Here is an 18,092-nt window from a genome sequence, read left to right as displayed (position 1 = left end):
GCGTGATATGTGAAGGAGGAGAATGGCCAATGCATGATGTTTAAACTTGTTCGAATCAATCCACCAAGAAGAAGTGATTGCTCAGAAATAAATGTCCAAATCCATGAAGGGTTTGTAAACAGCGATATCATCATAGATAGCACAAGAAGGTTTTTTCGTAGATCAAATTTAAAGCTTCTTCCTCAACAACAATTCTTAGAATGCCAAAGATAAGGTCACTAAATAGATCTGATTCTGTGTTGAGGTCTCCCTTATACCCATCAAAATCTTTCAAATAGCAAAATATCGCATTGTATTATTTTATATATAGAATTTTTTCATTGCGATTCCCCATGCAAGTTTCCATGGACGGCAAACTCGTACCTCGCTCTCTATTCACGAATTTGAAGTATACTTTAGCGATGGGGTCTTGCAGGTTACCATCCAACAAATCCGTAGAATGGTCTCACGAAATAACAGTTTCGGAAACCTTGTAGCAATTTAGTAAGACCTGTAGCCTTTTTTGGTGGTTAGGTCTGGAATACATTTATACAAAATACTCCCCTGTGCCACCCGATCTAATTAAAATTCCGTGTTCATTATTTACATCATACGGGGAAGATAACGAACATCGAATTTTAATTAGATATTGCTACCACTCCACACTTCCTCCCGTCAAAAAAATCCTTAGACTTTATCAAACTGATTGTTAAAAAATAATGAAAGAGTTATTATGGAGATATGTTTCTTATAAAAAATTTTATTAAGTCAACATTTCTATAAATAATAGCTCGAAATTATAGCAACATAGAAAAAAAATCTACAAAAAATGATAAATTATATAAATAAATTTTCTAACAAAATCTGTTATCACAGTTGTATAGTTATTTTGCGAATGATATTTTCAACCTTAAAACATTTGTGAAACGTCCATGCGCGATTTCCTGTTGACTGTATCACTAATAAGTCACTTTAAGATTGAAGATATCTATATGACCGACTTGGCTCGTATAAATGGCAAATATTTCTCATCAAACCGATGACTCCCAATCGCCTTGGCGCCGCCATCAAAATCTGAAAGGAAAGTTGTCAACGTTTAAAATAATAATCTATCCTTATGAAAAACAAAACGGTCACTAAGGTCACTATTATGTTTATGTTTTGTTTTACGCCAATTAGTATTTTATTAAACTTAGCTACCAGCCAGCTAGACCAAAAAAGACGCACATGAAAATAAACACATTCTTTCGCGAAGAAACAAAACTTTTTTTCAGATTTCCAGGTTATGTGCATGTTCTTCCCAAAAAAAACCATTTCATAACAATTTATCATATTTTGAAAAGAAAATAGTTTCTGACTTTTGAGACGGTGTGAAACATTACTGTCACTCTTGCACATGTCATTTATTGTTCAATTCTGACAAAACAAAAATATTTGAGTTTGTTTTGTCACTCATGGGACATAAAACTTAATAGCATGCGGACGTTAATCAGAAAAAAACAAAGCTAAAACCTTACTGAAAATCATATTTGATTAACCTTGATAGTGCTCTAGTCCTAGGCTTCGTCATTTTTGACAATACAAATCCTCTGCCCAAGATCTAGCGTCCGCCAAACTACATGTAAGTACGCGATATCATCAGAGTGAAAATAAGGGGAGTAACTCTGACAGAACAAAATGTATCCAACTGTAGAGATTCGCAAGGTACGTAGTGTGAAAGTAACCCCCGGAGTATCAAGGTTGACCATGTCATTAAAAGGTTTGATACTATTTCAAATGGAATTGAATATATTTATAAGCATTTCTTTCTCTTCTTCGACTGTTCAAAGTTTGATTTGCATACATTATATCGTGACCTTCGTTGTCAGCTTTATTCTTTTTGTACAAAACGGGGATGTACATAAAATGATTAATCTCCTCTTTCACTGTGCAGTAAGGTAATATGAACTCAGTTATTAACATATATACTTTTGAGCTATGTAGTACATGTTCGTTGCGAAGTGTATTCATACTACCGTTTACGCAGGCAAAATAAAAGTGAATTCTTCAATATACAACATAAACAATCGTAAAAAAAGTGTATATTCCACAATATACCAAATATATGCCTGTACACTTTCATATAATATCACAATATGAAACTTACTGGTGACAGTCAAAATGCCTGTAGGTGGCGCTATATAACGCCTCCGCGTGAAGTCCTGTCCACACAAACTCGTGATGCTCACGTGCGCAGAGTTGTCATTCATTGGCGGAGGCCTGGACAAGGGGCGGTCCATAGACTGAGACTTTATCGGTTCGCCATTGTTATTGTAGAATATCCCATGTGCTATAATATACAGAAATGTAATTAAGAAACAATGTATACAGCAGTCCGGGAATGGAATAAATCACTTTTCTCATCTGATTTCGCGATGTATTCCCACTGGCCTGATGCTAAAATGTTTCCAAGCGTCAGAACTGGTCCATGCACTGACTGTATGTAGTTAGCATTGACTGTATGTAGTTAGCAATGACTGAATGTAGTTAGCACTGACTGAATATAGTTATCACTAACTGCATGTAGTTAGCACTGACTGAATGTAGTTATCACTAACTGCATGTAGTTAGCACTGAGTGTATGTAGCTAAGCTAGATAAAAAATCTTAATCATGTCATGTCAACGTATATATGGTATTATTATGTTGGTGACAAAAATATAGTGACGACATATGCTAGTAAATGTCGAAATTGCGTATATATGTAGTATATTCGAATATTTACGAATGATCTTAACTTCTGTTGCAAGTAAAAAGAAATCGTTATCATATATGAAGTCTTATTGGCAGACTTAAAATGTCTTTTAAATGTTTTAAATGATCGTCTTAATGTAACCGCGGCCAATATTGGCACAATATTAAAGTTTAATGAGATGTTGATGTCTCATAGCCTGCACATTGAAGAATTCGTTTGGCAGAAAAAAAGTAGCTGGGCGTTATAAATCGACTTTAAAAACACATCATGGACTTACACTGAAACTGGGGCGGGACTTTCCTCCTCCGGAGCAGATACTTGTGTGGATGAGGGGCAGACGGAATCCGTGTCTGCAACGTAACGATACAAAATAAAACCTCTTTCATATGCTTTTTTAAAGAAATCGAATGTAAAGACGTTTTTGATTGGTTCAGAACGCAGCAAAATCTTGAGATTTTGATTGGTTTAATTAGAACGCGATAGAAGGAACAGCACTTTTGGTTGGTTCATTTAGAAGGAACATAATACGAACTCATACTCCCTCAACACAGAATGGCAAGTTACTTATTTATTCACAATTGCTTAAAATACAATGATTTGTTTGCTCATTTCCCCCTTGTTACCGTCTCACGTTTTGCCTTGGGTTGAGCGTTAGCCCCTATGAAGAATTTTCTGCGTTCTGTCCTCTGGCCAAGATACCCAAGGGAGTGTGGCAAATCATTTGCCAATTGTTAGTATAATGTGAACGGGTACGAGAATGTAGCGACATAGCAATATGTAAAAGGACAAGAATCCCACTTTACAATGAGACACCTCGGATATACTGCAGCCTCCCAAAACATACAAACATAGTACACTGGGAGCCCGCCCTTATCACCTTGTTGTTGTAAAGGGACGTTACGCCAAACCAATCTATGAACGTTTACACTGATATTGACCTTACCGTTTCACAAACAGGAAGCATCATTTCTGATCTGATATCAAAGTTGTCTTCTGGGAGATTAAACGGCACTAAAACACAAAGAGAAAAGAAATATTCAGGTTTCGAATATACAACAAGCATGAATAACCTCAAAACTAAACAGAATATATTGTTATTAAAGTGTAACTATATTGAGCAACAAAAGGGGTTTTCAGACGTGGTCAATTATGGCTGATAATAAATGTTAAACTAGAGCAAATCTTATATAGTAGAAATGTCAATAGATAATGTTGAAAGGACAATGGTACACTTTATATTTAATTACCAATGCCCTCGGCTATTCGTTCCTTCATATTCCTTTTGATGACTTTGGGCAACTCCGAGGTTTTCTTATGTTTAAATGACGTCATATAGATGGACGTTCCTTTATCCTTCTTTTCCATATCTTTCGGGTCGTCCGGCCACGTCTGGACTGAGCATATCGGCTACATAACAGAGACATAATCAAGAGCGTTACATAATAGACACATAATCAAGAGCTTTACATAACAGAGACATAATCAAGAGCTTCACATAACAGAGACATAATCAAGAGCTTTACATAACAGAGACATAATCAAGAGCTTCACATAACAGAGACATAATCAAGAGCTTCACATAACAGAGACATAATCAAGAGCTTCACATAACAGAGACATAATCAAGAGCTTTACATAACAGAGACATAATCAAGAGCTTCACATAACAGAGACATAATCAAGAGCTTTCACATAACAGAGACATAATCAAGAGCTTACATAACAGAGACATAATCAAGAGCTTTACATAACAGAGACATAATCAAGAGCTTCACATAACAGAGACATAATCAAGAGCTTTACATAACAGAGACATAATCAAGAGCTTTACATAACAGAGACATAATCAAGAGCTTTACATAACAGAGACATAATCAAGAGCTTTACATAACAGAGACATAATCAAGAGCTTTACATAACAGAGACATAATCAAGAGCTTACATAACAGAGACATAATCAAGAGCTTTACATAACAGAGACATAATCAAGAGCTTACATAACAGAGACATAATCAAGAGCTTTACATAACAGAGACATAATCAAGAGCTTCACATAACAGAGACATAATCAAGAGCGTTACATAATGAACACAATAATCAAGAGCTTTACATAACAGATACATAATCAAAAGCTTCATATAACAGAGATATAATCAAGAGCTTCACATAACAGAGACATAATCAAGAGCTTTACATAACAGAGACATAATCAAGAGCTTCACATAACAGAGACATAATCAAGAGCTTCACATAACAGAGACATAATAAAGAGCTTTACATAACAGAGACATAATCAAGAGCTTCACATAACAGAGACATAATCAAGAGCTTTACATAACAGAGACATAATCAAGAGCTTCACATAACAGAGACATAATCAAGAGCTTTACATAACAGAGACATAATCAAGAGCTTCACATAACAGAGACATAATCAAGAGCTTTACATAACAGAGACATAATCAAGAGCTTCACATAACAGAGACATAATAAAGAGCTTTACATAACAGAGACATAATCAAGAGCTTCACATAACAGAGACATAATCAAGAGCTTTACATAACAGAGACATAATCATGAGCTTTACATAACAGAGACATAATCAAGAGCTTTACATAACAGAGACATAATCAAGAGCTTTACATAACAGAGACATAATCATGAGCTTTACATATTTATTTATTTTCTTTTCAACAAAACTTTGGATAGGATTAACTCGCCTCTTCCGATATAGGTTTTTAAAGATCAATTATCTCTCTTTATTTTCTCGCTACTTATGTAACTAACATTATTTAATCCCAACCTATTTATTTATTGCTTACTTTCATGCACCAGGACTGTAAAGCGAGGGGACATAACCACTGATTCCAGTATGACATTTGTGACCAGGTACATGTTCTTAGTAGTCGGATGAAAAACATTAGCAAACAGTCTTACAGAATTATAATATAACTATAAAAGTGTTTAATAAACATCTGTTAAAAAACCCCGAAAAAAAACCCAAAACAACATCAAACTAAAAAGGAACAAAAAAACATTTACTAAATACACTGACAGACTCATGGAATTGTAAGCGCATAAATAAAACGTAACTATATCACCACGGCTGTCTTTATCAACTTTCAACTTTAAACGCTATTCTCTTTCACATACATAAAATACAAAATACAAATAGTTTGGCATTTCACATTATGATAAACAGACGTACATTTTAGGTATATAAAGTAAGTGTTTATGGGGATAATGCATCGTTAGTAAAGGAAACTTTCAATGAGTTCAATGAAACATAACAATACATAATATTTCGCGATGGGGGAGAGAACTTTTTGTAAATAATCCAAAGTAAAAAATATAAAATTTTGTTGAACTCAAAGTGTAAATGTTGGTGGTATTTATTTATTGATTAATTAAATTTTAGTATACATGTATTTGTTCTCCCTACAAAAGTAGCTATCTCTATGAAAGATGACCTGTTGATATCCAGATAATGATGGACATTTAAGCAAGTAAAGGAATTCGTCACCTACGTCTTGTGACTAGGACTATAACATAGAAGTTTATACAGAATAACATTACACGAATGGAATTATTGCTTCATATGCATGGGTCAGCTGTAACCAATATGAAATCAATCTTATTTTGACTGATATCTCCAATGGACAAGTGCCAAATTCTCCATAGACCATATAATTAGCGGTACTACTTTTTAGTTCAAGTAATAATGTACAATATTTGGGATGAGCTCGATCTGGCATTAAAAGATCTACATGTCCCCATACTTCACACGAATAAAGCAATAAAGGTTTTACAATCAGAATTAATATTAGTTATGTATTCATATGTACAGTAAATAAGTGGGGGGAATTTACAACATAACTGAACGAGATATGACTGATCACTAGATCTTACTAAGTAGGCTGCTGTATATCGGTCTATTGGTACATTATCTAAAATTTACTTCAAACATTTGCAGGAATCAATATAGATTTATACATTAGTGTACAATCTTTAAGAAATATAATTATATTTGCTGGCGTATCAGATAGTGCTTTGTATAACGTACCTGTGAATTAAGAATTATTCCACGCCATAGTCGATAAGTGAACCCGACGTTATGATTGAATATTTACTTTAAAGCCTTGCCATTCCCAGGAGCGAGCGATTGAACCGCTTGTGATATAAATCGGAATCATATGCTGTTTCTCATATTGAGTTTCTACCGATTCGCATTTAATTTGTCATACCCCAATATTTGTCTCCGTTGCAAACATTGTACTACTTTTGAGTAGTGGAATTACTCGTTTAGATGTTTTTACTTTATGAAAAGGAAAATGTCTGTCTCATCATAAATCCATTTCATTCGACGTACATTTTAATCTGCAATTCGGTATTGGTATACCTACATAGAATTCCTTATATCTCCTAAATACTAAAACATTCGAACTACCCTCTTTACTGCTCTAGACCAGACTCTATATCTTCTCTTTTCACTGACACAGTCTCGCTTCAAATAGCATTACGTACAGTATTCAAATTTAAACAGGAATTACAACTTGGAAAATCGCTAATCTGTGAAATTTCTATGAAAACCAAATCAAAATGTTTTGTTGATTTCGTTTGTATTTCAAAATGTAATCGATTAGACCGACGAAATAAAAGCAATCCAATGTGTTCCTATCACAAACGGTATGTTCGTGTTTGAGTCCATACATTGATCAACAAAAGATTAAATATATTAAAAGTCGCGTCAAACCCGAGATAAAATCATATAAAAATGTTAATTAGCGACAATGCGTATGTTATAGGCTTACAATATTTAAAAGCAAGTGCATGGCGTTATATTTAGAAAGTTCTTACGAGTCTATGTTAGTCCAGACTGTTCTATACCGAACACATAGTCTACAATCGATGTCAATAGGGTGTTATTCTTTAATTGTTAGAACGGACTATTGGGAAAACATACCATTAAGGGCATGAAAATATGTTTTTATATTTCAATTGTTATCTCTGAATGGCACATCTAATTGAATGTGATATTGAAAAGTCGGAGCGCCGACAACCATACCGTACCATGTGTGTATTAGGTATATTTAAAGGTTATGTCCATATACCTTATCGGGGTTCTGATAGGGTAGAGTGTACTCGATTCAATACTTTCAAAAGATAAAGAAAACTGCGAAATCGATCAAGTACTTTGACTCAATAGAGCTCGGCGAGATACTAAGATTAGTAACATTCACAAGAGTGTCTCTGATTTGATTCTTCATACAAGGTGTTGAGTCTAATAATACGGATATCTCTATCTGTGTAATACGCACTCGGTATTAAACAAACATGGGAATTATCTAACCACGCGATTTTGTACTGATTTTGTATAAAATATCACTTCTCTAAGTACTTTTTCATATATTACATGACACCACACGATCCTGATTTTCATACTTCGTGAATTATTTCTAAAAGAGTACAGGAACAAACATATTAGAATTAGAATTGGTGTTATCTACCTAGTTAGAATCTTTAATCATACAACGTATACATACACGATACTCCCCTACTCAGAACATTCGCCGTTTACTATCTCTTGTAAGCCAACTGATTTCTTGCGACATTTTAGTTGCTAGTTTTCAACACTTATGCACTATCTCAGAGAAGTCACAGGCACAAGTGTAATATTCTATTTATCACATCTGAGTAATAATGAGGATGTAAGGGAAACAGTTTCAAATTTGTGTCTAGGCAAGAAATGTGAGATCGGGTTCCGCCAATCAGAAAATAATAAGGGGATTCCAATTGGTGATGGAGCCATGCATTATTTTCGGTTTGACACTATGGCATGCAAAGGAAAAGTAAATCTCAGACAGCGCAAAAATGGAACTGATTTTTAATTTCTAATCCGGAAACAAATTGAAATTATTTTTCTTTACATCCTCATTATAACTCAGATGCGATAAATAGAATATTACACTCGTGCCTCTGATTCCTCTGAGATAATGTGCGTGATATAACTTAACTTACCTTCTGATTTACACGGTGTATGTGGAAAATATGTCTGGACTGCGGAGTGTGACGCCTTGAATCCAATGTTGTCAACAGGAAAGGGGCTTTATCCGGAGAAACGCGGGAAAAATCAATCACCTTGTATCTCACCTGGTTTTCCGACCGCCAGGAAGCGCTGTTGTATTTGTTTCTGTTAATTGTAGTAAGACACATATTGTACAAAAAATACAAACACGATAATGTATTATCAGCAAACCATCTCCACTGTGGCACTGGGGGTCAATTCGACGAAAATGGATGTTGTCATACACATTTTTGTATTTCTTTGATGGACTGATGTATACACTTATTAGTCATGTGATTTTTTTTAGATTTTTTTTTAATCGGGATAATTACTAATAAAACAGAAATATCCCGATTTTTTAATGAATTTTTCAAATCTCGTATTTTCTGAAAAAAAGTCACATGAATTTTAGGTACATTCATCAGTCCATCCACCAAATACATGAAAAGTATGACAACATCAATTGCATTGGCTCCCTGTGACCACCTCGGTCAAGACTGTGGCAAGACGATCCGACTGAGAACGTTTATAAACATATAGTTTTGAATAGAAACCACTTTGTACTTACAGATGTATATGTGTTAATCGAACACTTATTTCAAAAAGATCCACCGATATGATATAAATGTAAGTGATGTCAATAAAATATTCCTTCTTGCAATGGAAATCTGCGCCAAAATACAGAACAAAATAAGACAGGAAAACGCTATGTCTGACGTACTCAGACAAACGACATTCGGCCCGCAGCATATCATACGACAACGTTATACTATTTAAACCAAGTATATTAAGATGCAAAACTAACGTAAAACATTTGTTTCTTACAATTGAGATTTCTCATGTTTCTTCTTATCTGTCATTACAGACATGTTTATACCACGACAGATCGATCACTAATTAATACATAGCAAACTCTCGTATGCTTGCTGGAGAGTTCATTTGTAGTTGTGCAACGAACCATGGTTGTGATTTGTTTGTCAATCTCTAACAATAATTTAGAACTTTCAGTTAAATATTGTTATAGCCAATCAACTAAGAGCAGCGTAGTGCATTATGGGAAATGTGAAGTCAGGGACAGCGATACTCAGGGTTCCTAATTCTCTATTAAACGTATACTTTATAAACCCTCATAATAAACATGTTCAGTATGTATAAACTGTTCCCATAAACGTACAGAGGTATGGATGATCATAAGAAAATACATTGTGACATACAATATACCTGAGTGTTTGGCATTGATCAAATAATGATCATGACGTAATGTAACTATGACGTAATTGTGTTAACAATATGATATATAGTTATACATGTAGCATGAATAACAGACTCACATTTGGTAAACATAATTTTAACAGAGTTACTAAGAGAACGATATATTTAGATGATACAATGTCTTGAATTACTGAATAATTTCTATCAGTTGGCATTCATAGCCTATTATAAATGCCATAAATAAGTACACATGTACTGATACACACCTGTCTTGTCCATATTTGCTGTAGGAGTCATGTAACACTACCCGACGAGGGACGGACCAAATCGGTTTGTAGGCTCCTGCCATATCACAGATTATAAAACAACACACTTTTATTTTATTTTTATATCACTAATAGAAAATATATCCTCTCCATTTTCATCTAAAATTGAAATATGTCGCTATTTTGCACGTGCGTCATCACTACCGTTTTCCCTTTTTTCTTAGATGACAAAAAATAATCAGAGTTTGGTGTGAATAGTCGATGACATGATTTTTAGAAATAAGATTTTTTCGAAAATTAACTTATCCAAACCCCGTTGTTGTGCAATTATCCATAATCACATCATCCCATGTTGACACGATATTAATGCTGATAAACTGCTGTTTCTCTAGTCACATTACCACTAAAACTGTCTGGCCCAAACCATTGGAACTTTATACTGATATGTAAAACTTATTTTCTCCTTCTTCAGCCTGTAATCTGTTCTGTAAATCTGTCCACGTGCTACAGTCCTCTTACCCACAGCGAATATATATCTGACAGACGTGTCAGGAATATGCCTATTACAGGTACGGTAGGTAGATCTCAATCCCCCGGTAGAACAGACTAAATCTAAACAGCTTAATGCAATCTATTTAAGTGTTACAAGTATCAGCTTATGTTAAAAGCAGATTTGGAAACATCTCCAAACATAATTGGCGTTAGTTAGTGTAATTTTATTACAATATTTTGTTATAGGCGATAATCCGATTGGTACTAGTAAAGTGTTCTATTTGTCAAGTTCATACCCGGTAACCTAACAAATGGGTTTAAAGTCGATAAGCATTTTATCAATACTAAAGATAAACTCGCCTAAACCATTATACTACTTACTTTTCAACCCTCACGATGTAAAATCGGGATACAAGTGCAATTTAGCATGTGCATTATTATACAGAAAATTATAATTATATTACAGTTTCAATATTGCTCTGTCAAGAAAACTTAGATTAACCAACACTGTTTGATGTGTTAATGGCGGAGTCTGTTTAAACATGCTAAAACATTTGCATCCGGTCTGATGATACTCAAAATGAATAAAGAAAAATGAAATATGTTTAACTAATTGAAACATGCCAAGGATGATATTTTATCAGAAAAAAACCCAACTATAGTTAAATATATTAGGTAGTTTTGTACTTATTGCAATATATGGATAGAGACCAGACTTATACTGATCTTAAAAATAAGTATTTATATTATGAACTTATAACAGAAAATTCTGAATATACTGTAAAAAAAAAGTATGAAAATACACTCTGATATTTATATTAAAGCACCATAACACAATCTTTCACTCAACTCACTTCTTAAAAATTAATCTAATCTAATTTATACGCTGTTGAATGATCAAATCCCATGAGACGTTACAAATGACAACGTCATTTCTACGTTATGAGGTCAATAACACCAATATTTAAGCCAATGAAAATGCTCGTTACAAGCAAGTTTGAATGATATTTACATATTTCTGTTCTTCGAAAAAAACATCACCTACTTTCTAAAAAGAAAGTCTGTATTATAAAAAGGCGTAAGTTTCTGTTATAGGAAGGGAAGCTTTAATGAAAAAATGGAAAAATTTAAACTATCAGCATTTCAGTAGATGAAAGCAATCGCTGTTCCTCTCGCATAGACACAGGTTTAAGTGTCCCATATTTGCTAAAGAAAACTGCATTTTAATGTATTAATTCAACAAGAAAAAACCCACTTATAGTACAATGTATGGATTAGATAAGGCAGATAAATGTACTATTCATTTATACATAGTGAATGTCGAGTACCGATAAGGTGGAATTAGAAAATTGGACCAAATTTTATAAATGTCATTTTCACCTGATGTATTTACGTCGTCGCATTAACTGAATTGATAAATACGAATGTTACAAATTTTATCAACGGATTTGTAATCAAAACGCTGAAGTTTTATTCTGCTGTGTAACGTTGAAACAGATTTTCTTATTCTCTGTCTAGGGTTTTATGAACGCGAGAATGCATCCGACTTTTGCGCAACCACACGGGCTTATAGTTTTTATCAAATTTTGTCGCAATTATTTAAATGTGTTCTGAAATTACTTGTAAATTCGGTTAAATGTTTTTCTGATGATCAGTTCCAAACTATTTTAAAAGTTTAAAGAATGAGGACATATGACCCCACCTTGGCGTACACCAATAAATGTTTGCACATGATCTCCATACGAAGGTGGTCGTGAAAACAGATTTGGCTGTATTAAACAACAGACAACACACTTTGTTGTTAACGATATCATCATTTCATTTATTATTTATGATCAAACGAACGATAAGTTGCAACAAATGAGAGACTTTTGAGAACTTGTCGATAAAACAGAATGACTAGCTATGTCCCATTATCACGTGTGAACTATTCTATTCTCGCCTTATATAGAGTCCACTGATAAATGTCACAATCATACGAATTGTGGTACTTCAAATATGAACAACATTTGGCTTTTAAATGTATCTGTTTTAAAGTAAATATTGCATAGACGCGAGGACAGGGCGTTGAGAACTATTTCATGTAAAAGCAAATCCATTATTTATAACTATACTATAGAAGATAAACAACATGTTCTCACTTAGTATATGGTATTGTTATAGAGACCAAACATCTAATCTTTCATTGATTCTCATCGTATTCTGTGTATTTCCTTCAATACACATCTGTCACCTCCTCGAACTTGGAGCGGATATTTAAGTATGACAAAGACGTTGAAAGGTAACAAGAAAAAGGTCTCCAAAAGAATTGTTCAACTATTCAAATACCGAACGAGAGAATACCGGATAAGGTAATTTCCGCATATACATAAGATTTCAAATTGTCATGTATAGACAAGCGAAGCCATTGTAGGTTGTATCCGAAGTATGAAACAAAGATTTGATCAATAATTAACAGGAACATATTTTATGAATACCTTTGGTCGGACGTCTAGTTTCTGAATTTCGAGTTTGTCAATACACACGCAGATACAAGTACACGGAGTCTAATTGAGGTTTTCAGATAAACCTTCGCATGTGAAAAAGTAACAAAAGTCGAAAATAAATTCAAGCCTACTGTACAACCAGTGACGTTTGAAGAGTTTTAGTTATGTAATGCAGCAAGTCCGTGAGAAGTATGGTTTTTGTTTCTAGTGATGAACACCATTTCTGAACATCCGAATGTTCCTGAGACGCTAGAAAAAAACGCCGATCTACATTCAGCACATTTGCTTTTCCTCAAACTTGCAAGTTGGATAGCTAGATGTGGACTATCAGAGAACAATGTATACCCGTCCCAGCCATGGCACCGCGAGGCCACGCAGAACATTCAGAAAAGAGAGAGGCAGTTATATTATAAATTTAATATGAAATGACAAGCCTGATAAGACCACCTTCATCTCGCCATGATGCACCATAAGTCCGCGATTTTGAGATATTACATGAAGAAATCGACTGAAAACATATCTTATTAAATGATCAAAACTTTATTGCTTTCAGAAGCAATTTAAAATTTGAAAATGCCCCGGCAATATTTATGAACTTCTTTCAACATGTGTATAAAAACGACCTGAGAGATTCATTTGATGTCCCCACAGATTAAAGGATTTAAAGGGTTGTTAGACTGTGTGATAACTTCATTCATCAGGTGACAAACGACTTGGCTTCACTCGATATGAATTATAAGGATGGCCTCTTTATCTAAATATCGACTTCTTAGACCAGATTACAACAGGTTCACATAGATCAGGGATTTTTACGCCGCCTGTTAAATTTCAATAAATTACAAAAGTGGCTGAGTGATGTCAGAAATGTCGAGACTGCGACAAGAGAGAGATACTCTATATTTATGAATTTTAGGTTGCTTCTGTAAAGAACATACAGAAAGTCCCATATCGTAGTAAGCGAAACTGCTACATATATACATGTGTGTCAATTATCATCAAGATAAGGTCCAATATATTTGAAAAAATAAACTGGGCAAGGATATAGAGTGAGAATACTGCACAAATTTTTAAATGATACGAAGTTATTATACCAATGAAACATATACTCCCGAATTATTCTGTCATTTCATCGTATGTTTCTTTTAAGAAAAACTAGGAATAGGAATCAGCACAGGGACCTGGCATGAAATTTTTTAACCAACAGTATACATCTATTTAGTACATCACATGATAATTACTAGGAATGCGATTGGATAACAGCCATGGTCTATTTTGCGACAGTTCCCTGTCCTTCTTGACTACGGGAGACTATACCTGACTACGGGAACTATACCAAAGTATAGTCCCCGGGAATGAGCACGCGACCAAATATATGACGTCATGATGAATGTCATGTGACGTACTAAATCTATTATGGCCCTTTCCCTCGGGAACAGTTCTCCTATAGTGTTGTCTGGCGATGTATAGTCCCCTCGTCTTCGACTCGGGGACTATATCTCACCAGACAACACTATAGGAAAACAGTTCCCTCTGGAAAGGGCCATATTAGAATAATAATGTAGATACTATAATATATATATGTATACTGTTAGTTTAAAAAATTCGTGACAGGTCCCTGTGGGAATAGGTACGATATATAAATCACAGCTATAAGGTAATTATCGAAAACAGACAAGATTTAGCAAAAAGAAATTGGGAGCTGTATTAACTGTTCATGTATATAAATACCACTTGAGGAAAAGCTTTGCACGAAAGCTACATGTATATTGCATTGTTTTTCATGCATGAGCGAACGATGTATAGGTACTCTGTTATTATAATACAATCGAATATTGGTAATGTGAAATATTGCTGCAACACAATGTTACATTTTATAAAAAAAATCTTAACATTTTAGATTTATATAAAAAGAACTATAATCGATAGAACCGTGAGAAATTATACCATGAAGCACACTGAAAGTAATGTGTGTCTTCAGTCAAACAAAGCATTAATTCCTTGCAGTTTTATACACAAATGTGCGATATAGAGCCGACATGTATTTTCCCATCAGAAAAATAATGTCTTTGACAAAGCTACCACTTATCTTTTATAAATCTTTACGAATCTCATTGAAATTCATTATATATCGCCAGAATGAACGAGAAATAATTCTTTACAAGTGTAAAGTGAGAGTGACTTTTCATGTCGAGATCTCGTCAAAGTCGTTTTACGCAAATAATGCAGGGATTGAGAAGTGTCTACAAACTCATGCGTGTGTTTTCTGATTGTTCACACTTAAACACATTCCTTATCGTTATTTATAAAGCTATGCGAGGAGTCTCCGGGCACGAATATGGATTATGACATACTACACTTTGTGGCTTTTACTTGACGGAATTGGACTTTGTGTTTTCGGAATCGTTGCTCAGAAAGACCTTTATCACATGTCTTTTTGTATGGTATTAAGTTCTTACCATAGTGCGTTGCATGTATGAAAACGTGTTTATAATACATTAGATTGTCAATAGCCATTCCACTAAATTGCAAAACATGCGGAAGAATTTCTGATGATAAGAAAGTAAATGTAAATGCAATTATGATTCACTCAATGACATGTATTATAATAGTTAAGTCCCATCAAATGTATACTGTTTGCTGTATTATAACTTGCTTGCAGGGGGAGGGGGTTATCCACTGTATACTTGGGGGTGGGTGGGGGGGTATCCACTGTATACTTACTTGGATGCCTGTTTTCCTGTCAGAGGCCCTGTGGTGGAGGAGGGGGTGGGGAATACGTATCTGCCTTATATTCACTTGGGTGCGTGTTCTGTTATGGGTCCTAGTTGGGGAGGGGATGTTTTCTGTATAATTACTTGGGTGGGGTATCCGCTATATACTTACTTGGGCACATGACCCTCCCCCTGGTTAGGGGCCCGGGGGTGTCTTCTGTATACTTACCTGGGTAAGGTATCCGCTGTATATTTACTTAGATACCTCTTCTCCTCTCAGAGGCCCTGGGTGGGGGAAAAGGTGCCCTGTGGTGGGGGAGGGGGTGTCGTCTGTATACTTGTTTTGGTACATCTCCGCCCTCTCCCGGTCAGGGGACCTGGTGAGGGAGGGGTTTTTCCTCTGTATACTTACTTAGATACATGCTCTCCTGTCAGGGACGGATCTCCGGGAATAAATTCCGGGTCTTTAATCCTAGCCTTCTCCTGTTGATAAAACAAAGGGCATGTTGTCCGGTTCTTCGGTATTCCATCATCCCTAAAGGAAAACGACATTACATACATGTCTCATTTTAGCAGGAATGAATACTAAAATAACAACCGATTTTGATAGTGCTAAGTATGAGACATAAGAGGTTAAGAAAAATTGCGATAGCTACATGGGCGTCATGCTTAGTGGATTTTCTTCTGAGAAGTGGCTTCTTCGAGGAGTAATGGCGAACGATAGAAATTTATGATTATAAAGGAGTCAAACAAAGTTCTCTCCTCGGCACGTACTTATCGGTAACCCCCTTGTTATATTTCCAGGCGTACCACAATGTTCTCTCTCGGATCCCTACTTCTTGGTACCCTCTTGTACCAGGAGTGATCTCTAGCACTCGCTTTACCCATCACACATTGCCTTATACAGCTCTCATTTCACCGACACCCTAGCTTATGCAACACTCGCTTTACCGACACACTGTCTTATACAGCACTCGCCTTACCGACACCCTGTCTTATACAACACTCGCTTTACCGACACACTGTCTTATACAGCACTCGCCTTACCGACACCCTGTCTTATACAACACTCGCTTTACCGACACACTGTTTATTACAGCACCACATTGTCTTATACACGACCCATATACATTGATAATACTTTATCTTCCTGGTTATTTAATAAGAATTTATATTGTCATTATGGTTTTGTTGTTTCAGTATAAATTGACAAAAAAAATCTGGCGAAATCATTACTGAATCTTCACTGACCAGTTTCCCATTCTATGAAATAAAGCAATAAAGCTATCTATGTAAAAACAAGAACAGGCGAACAAACGTTAGTGTTGATACAATAAGAAAAATCCTACGAGTCAAAAGAAAGAACACAAGAGTCCTTTATCAATTTAGACCAAATAAAACAAACACTGTGCATTTAAATCCTACTCAATATAAATAATAATACTGAAATCAAGGTACTTTAAACATATAGACCTATATTGCGATAACTAGTTGGAACGGTGACAGCGAATTGGCTTTCCGACCGCATCACAAAGCAAATCTATCGTTACACTTTAATCATTTATCGATAAATACATGTATAAACTCACCTTGCGTTGTAGGGGTATACATTGGGTCTCTGGCTGAACCGGCAATGTTGGCGTTCCAACATTTTCAATATAAAGGAATAAAATTTACACTTCTGTACTCTCACTTGCGTTACATATCCATTTGTGTGTGTGTCCCGACTGTGCCAATTCGTAGCAACTGCATCCAGTCATTATGACGTCATAATGCAGCGACATGCCACTTGACGACGAAAAATTCTTGTCGGCGCGTCCAAGTTTACCAAACGCTTGAGAGATATTGATAAAAAATTTAAAGCAACGTTATTGAAAACAATTGATAAATACATTGCTAAACATAATAGCAACGAAGGCGGTTCAGAATTTATCAATATCTGCTCACAATAAAGCATTTAACTTTGTTAGCTGACAGATAAAACATTACGTCTGTTTTTAACCTTGATTATTTCGAAAGCCACTTTATAATGTTTCGAGTTTGTTAGGGTTCTATACAAATGTTAAATATGTAAATCAATAATTTATATGCGCTGTACACATGCCAATAGACTTTTATTTAATTTGATTCAAGTTTATTTTACGATTATA

At 35.0% G+C, this 18,092-nt stretch overlaps 2 protein-coding genes across 4 annotated transcripts in view; one reads left to right on the top strand and one right to left on the bottom strand.

Annotated features, from left to right (window-relative positions):
• LOC138317395 (small ribosomal subunit protein eS19) overlaps positions 1–18,092 on the top strand; it is a 332,587-nt gene that overhangs the window by 299,258 nt on the left and 15,237 nt on the right. The gene's annotated exons all lie outside the window — the stretch shown is intronic.
• Positions 720–17,708, bottom strand: LOC138317374 (uncharacterized). Of its 2 annotated transcripts, XM_069258990.1 has the most exons (8): positions 17,532–17,708; positions 16,355–16,477; positions 8,730–8,901; positions 3,960–4,119; positions 3,656–3,723; positions 2,990–3,062; positions 2,126–2,308; positions 720–1,053 (listed from the first exon to the last, which is right to left on the bottom strand). In XM_069258990.1, the coding sequence occupies exons 1-8, from the start codon at positions 17,591–17,593 to the stop codon at positions 968–970; spliced, it is 927 nt and encodes a 308-aa protein (XP_069115091.1). In that variant the 5' UTR covers positions 17,594–17,708; the 3' UTR covers positions 720–967. The 2 variants fall into 2 exon arrangements, with proteins under 2 accessions (XP_069115091.1, XP_069115092.1); XM_069258991.1 differs by lacking the exons at positions 16,355–16,477; positions 17,532–17,708 and adding an exon at positions 10,254–10,495.

Source organism: Argopecten irradians, chromosome 3, assembly GCF_041381155.1.
Source record: "Argopecten irradians isolate NY chromosome 3, Ai_NY, whole genome shotgun sequence".
In the NCBI taxonomy this organism is placed as follows: domain Eukaryota; kingdom Metazoa; phylum Mollusca; class Bivalvia; order Pectinida; family Pectinidae; genus Argopecten; species Argopecten irradians.
This window is presented reverse-complemented; position numbering and strand designations above follow the sequence as displayed.

Bases quoted from the DNA above. Each gene is read 5' to 3' on its own strand.
- LOC138317374 (XM_069258990.1), bottom strand. From the start codon at position 17,593: ATGTTGGAACGCCAACATTGCCGGTTCAGCCAGAGACCCAATGTATAC. The intron at 3,724-3,959 runs GTAATTAAATAT...TTTGTGTTTTAG, and splicing joins ACGAATAGCCGAGGGCATTG to TGCCGTTTAATCTCCCAGAA. The intron at 2,309-2,989 runs GTAAGTCCATGA...TGTATATTATAG, and splicing joins AGTCCCGCCCCAGTTTCAGT to CACATGGGATATTCTACAAT.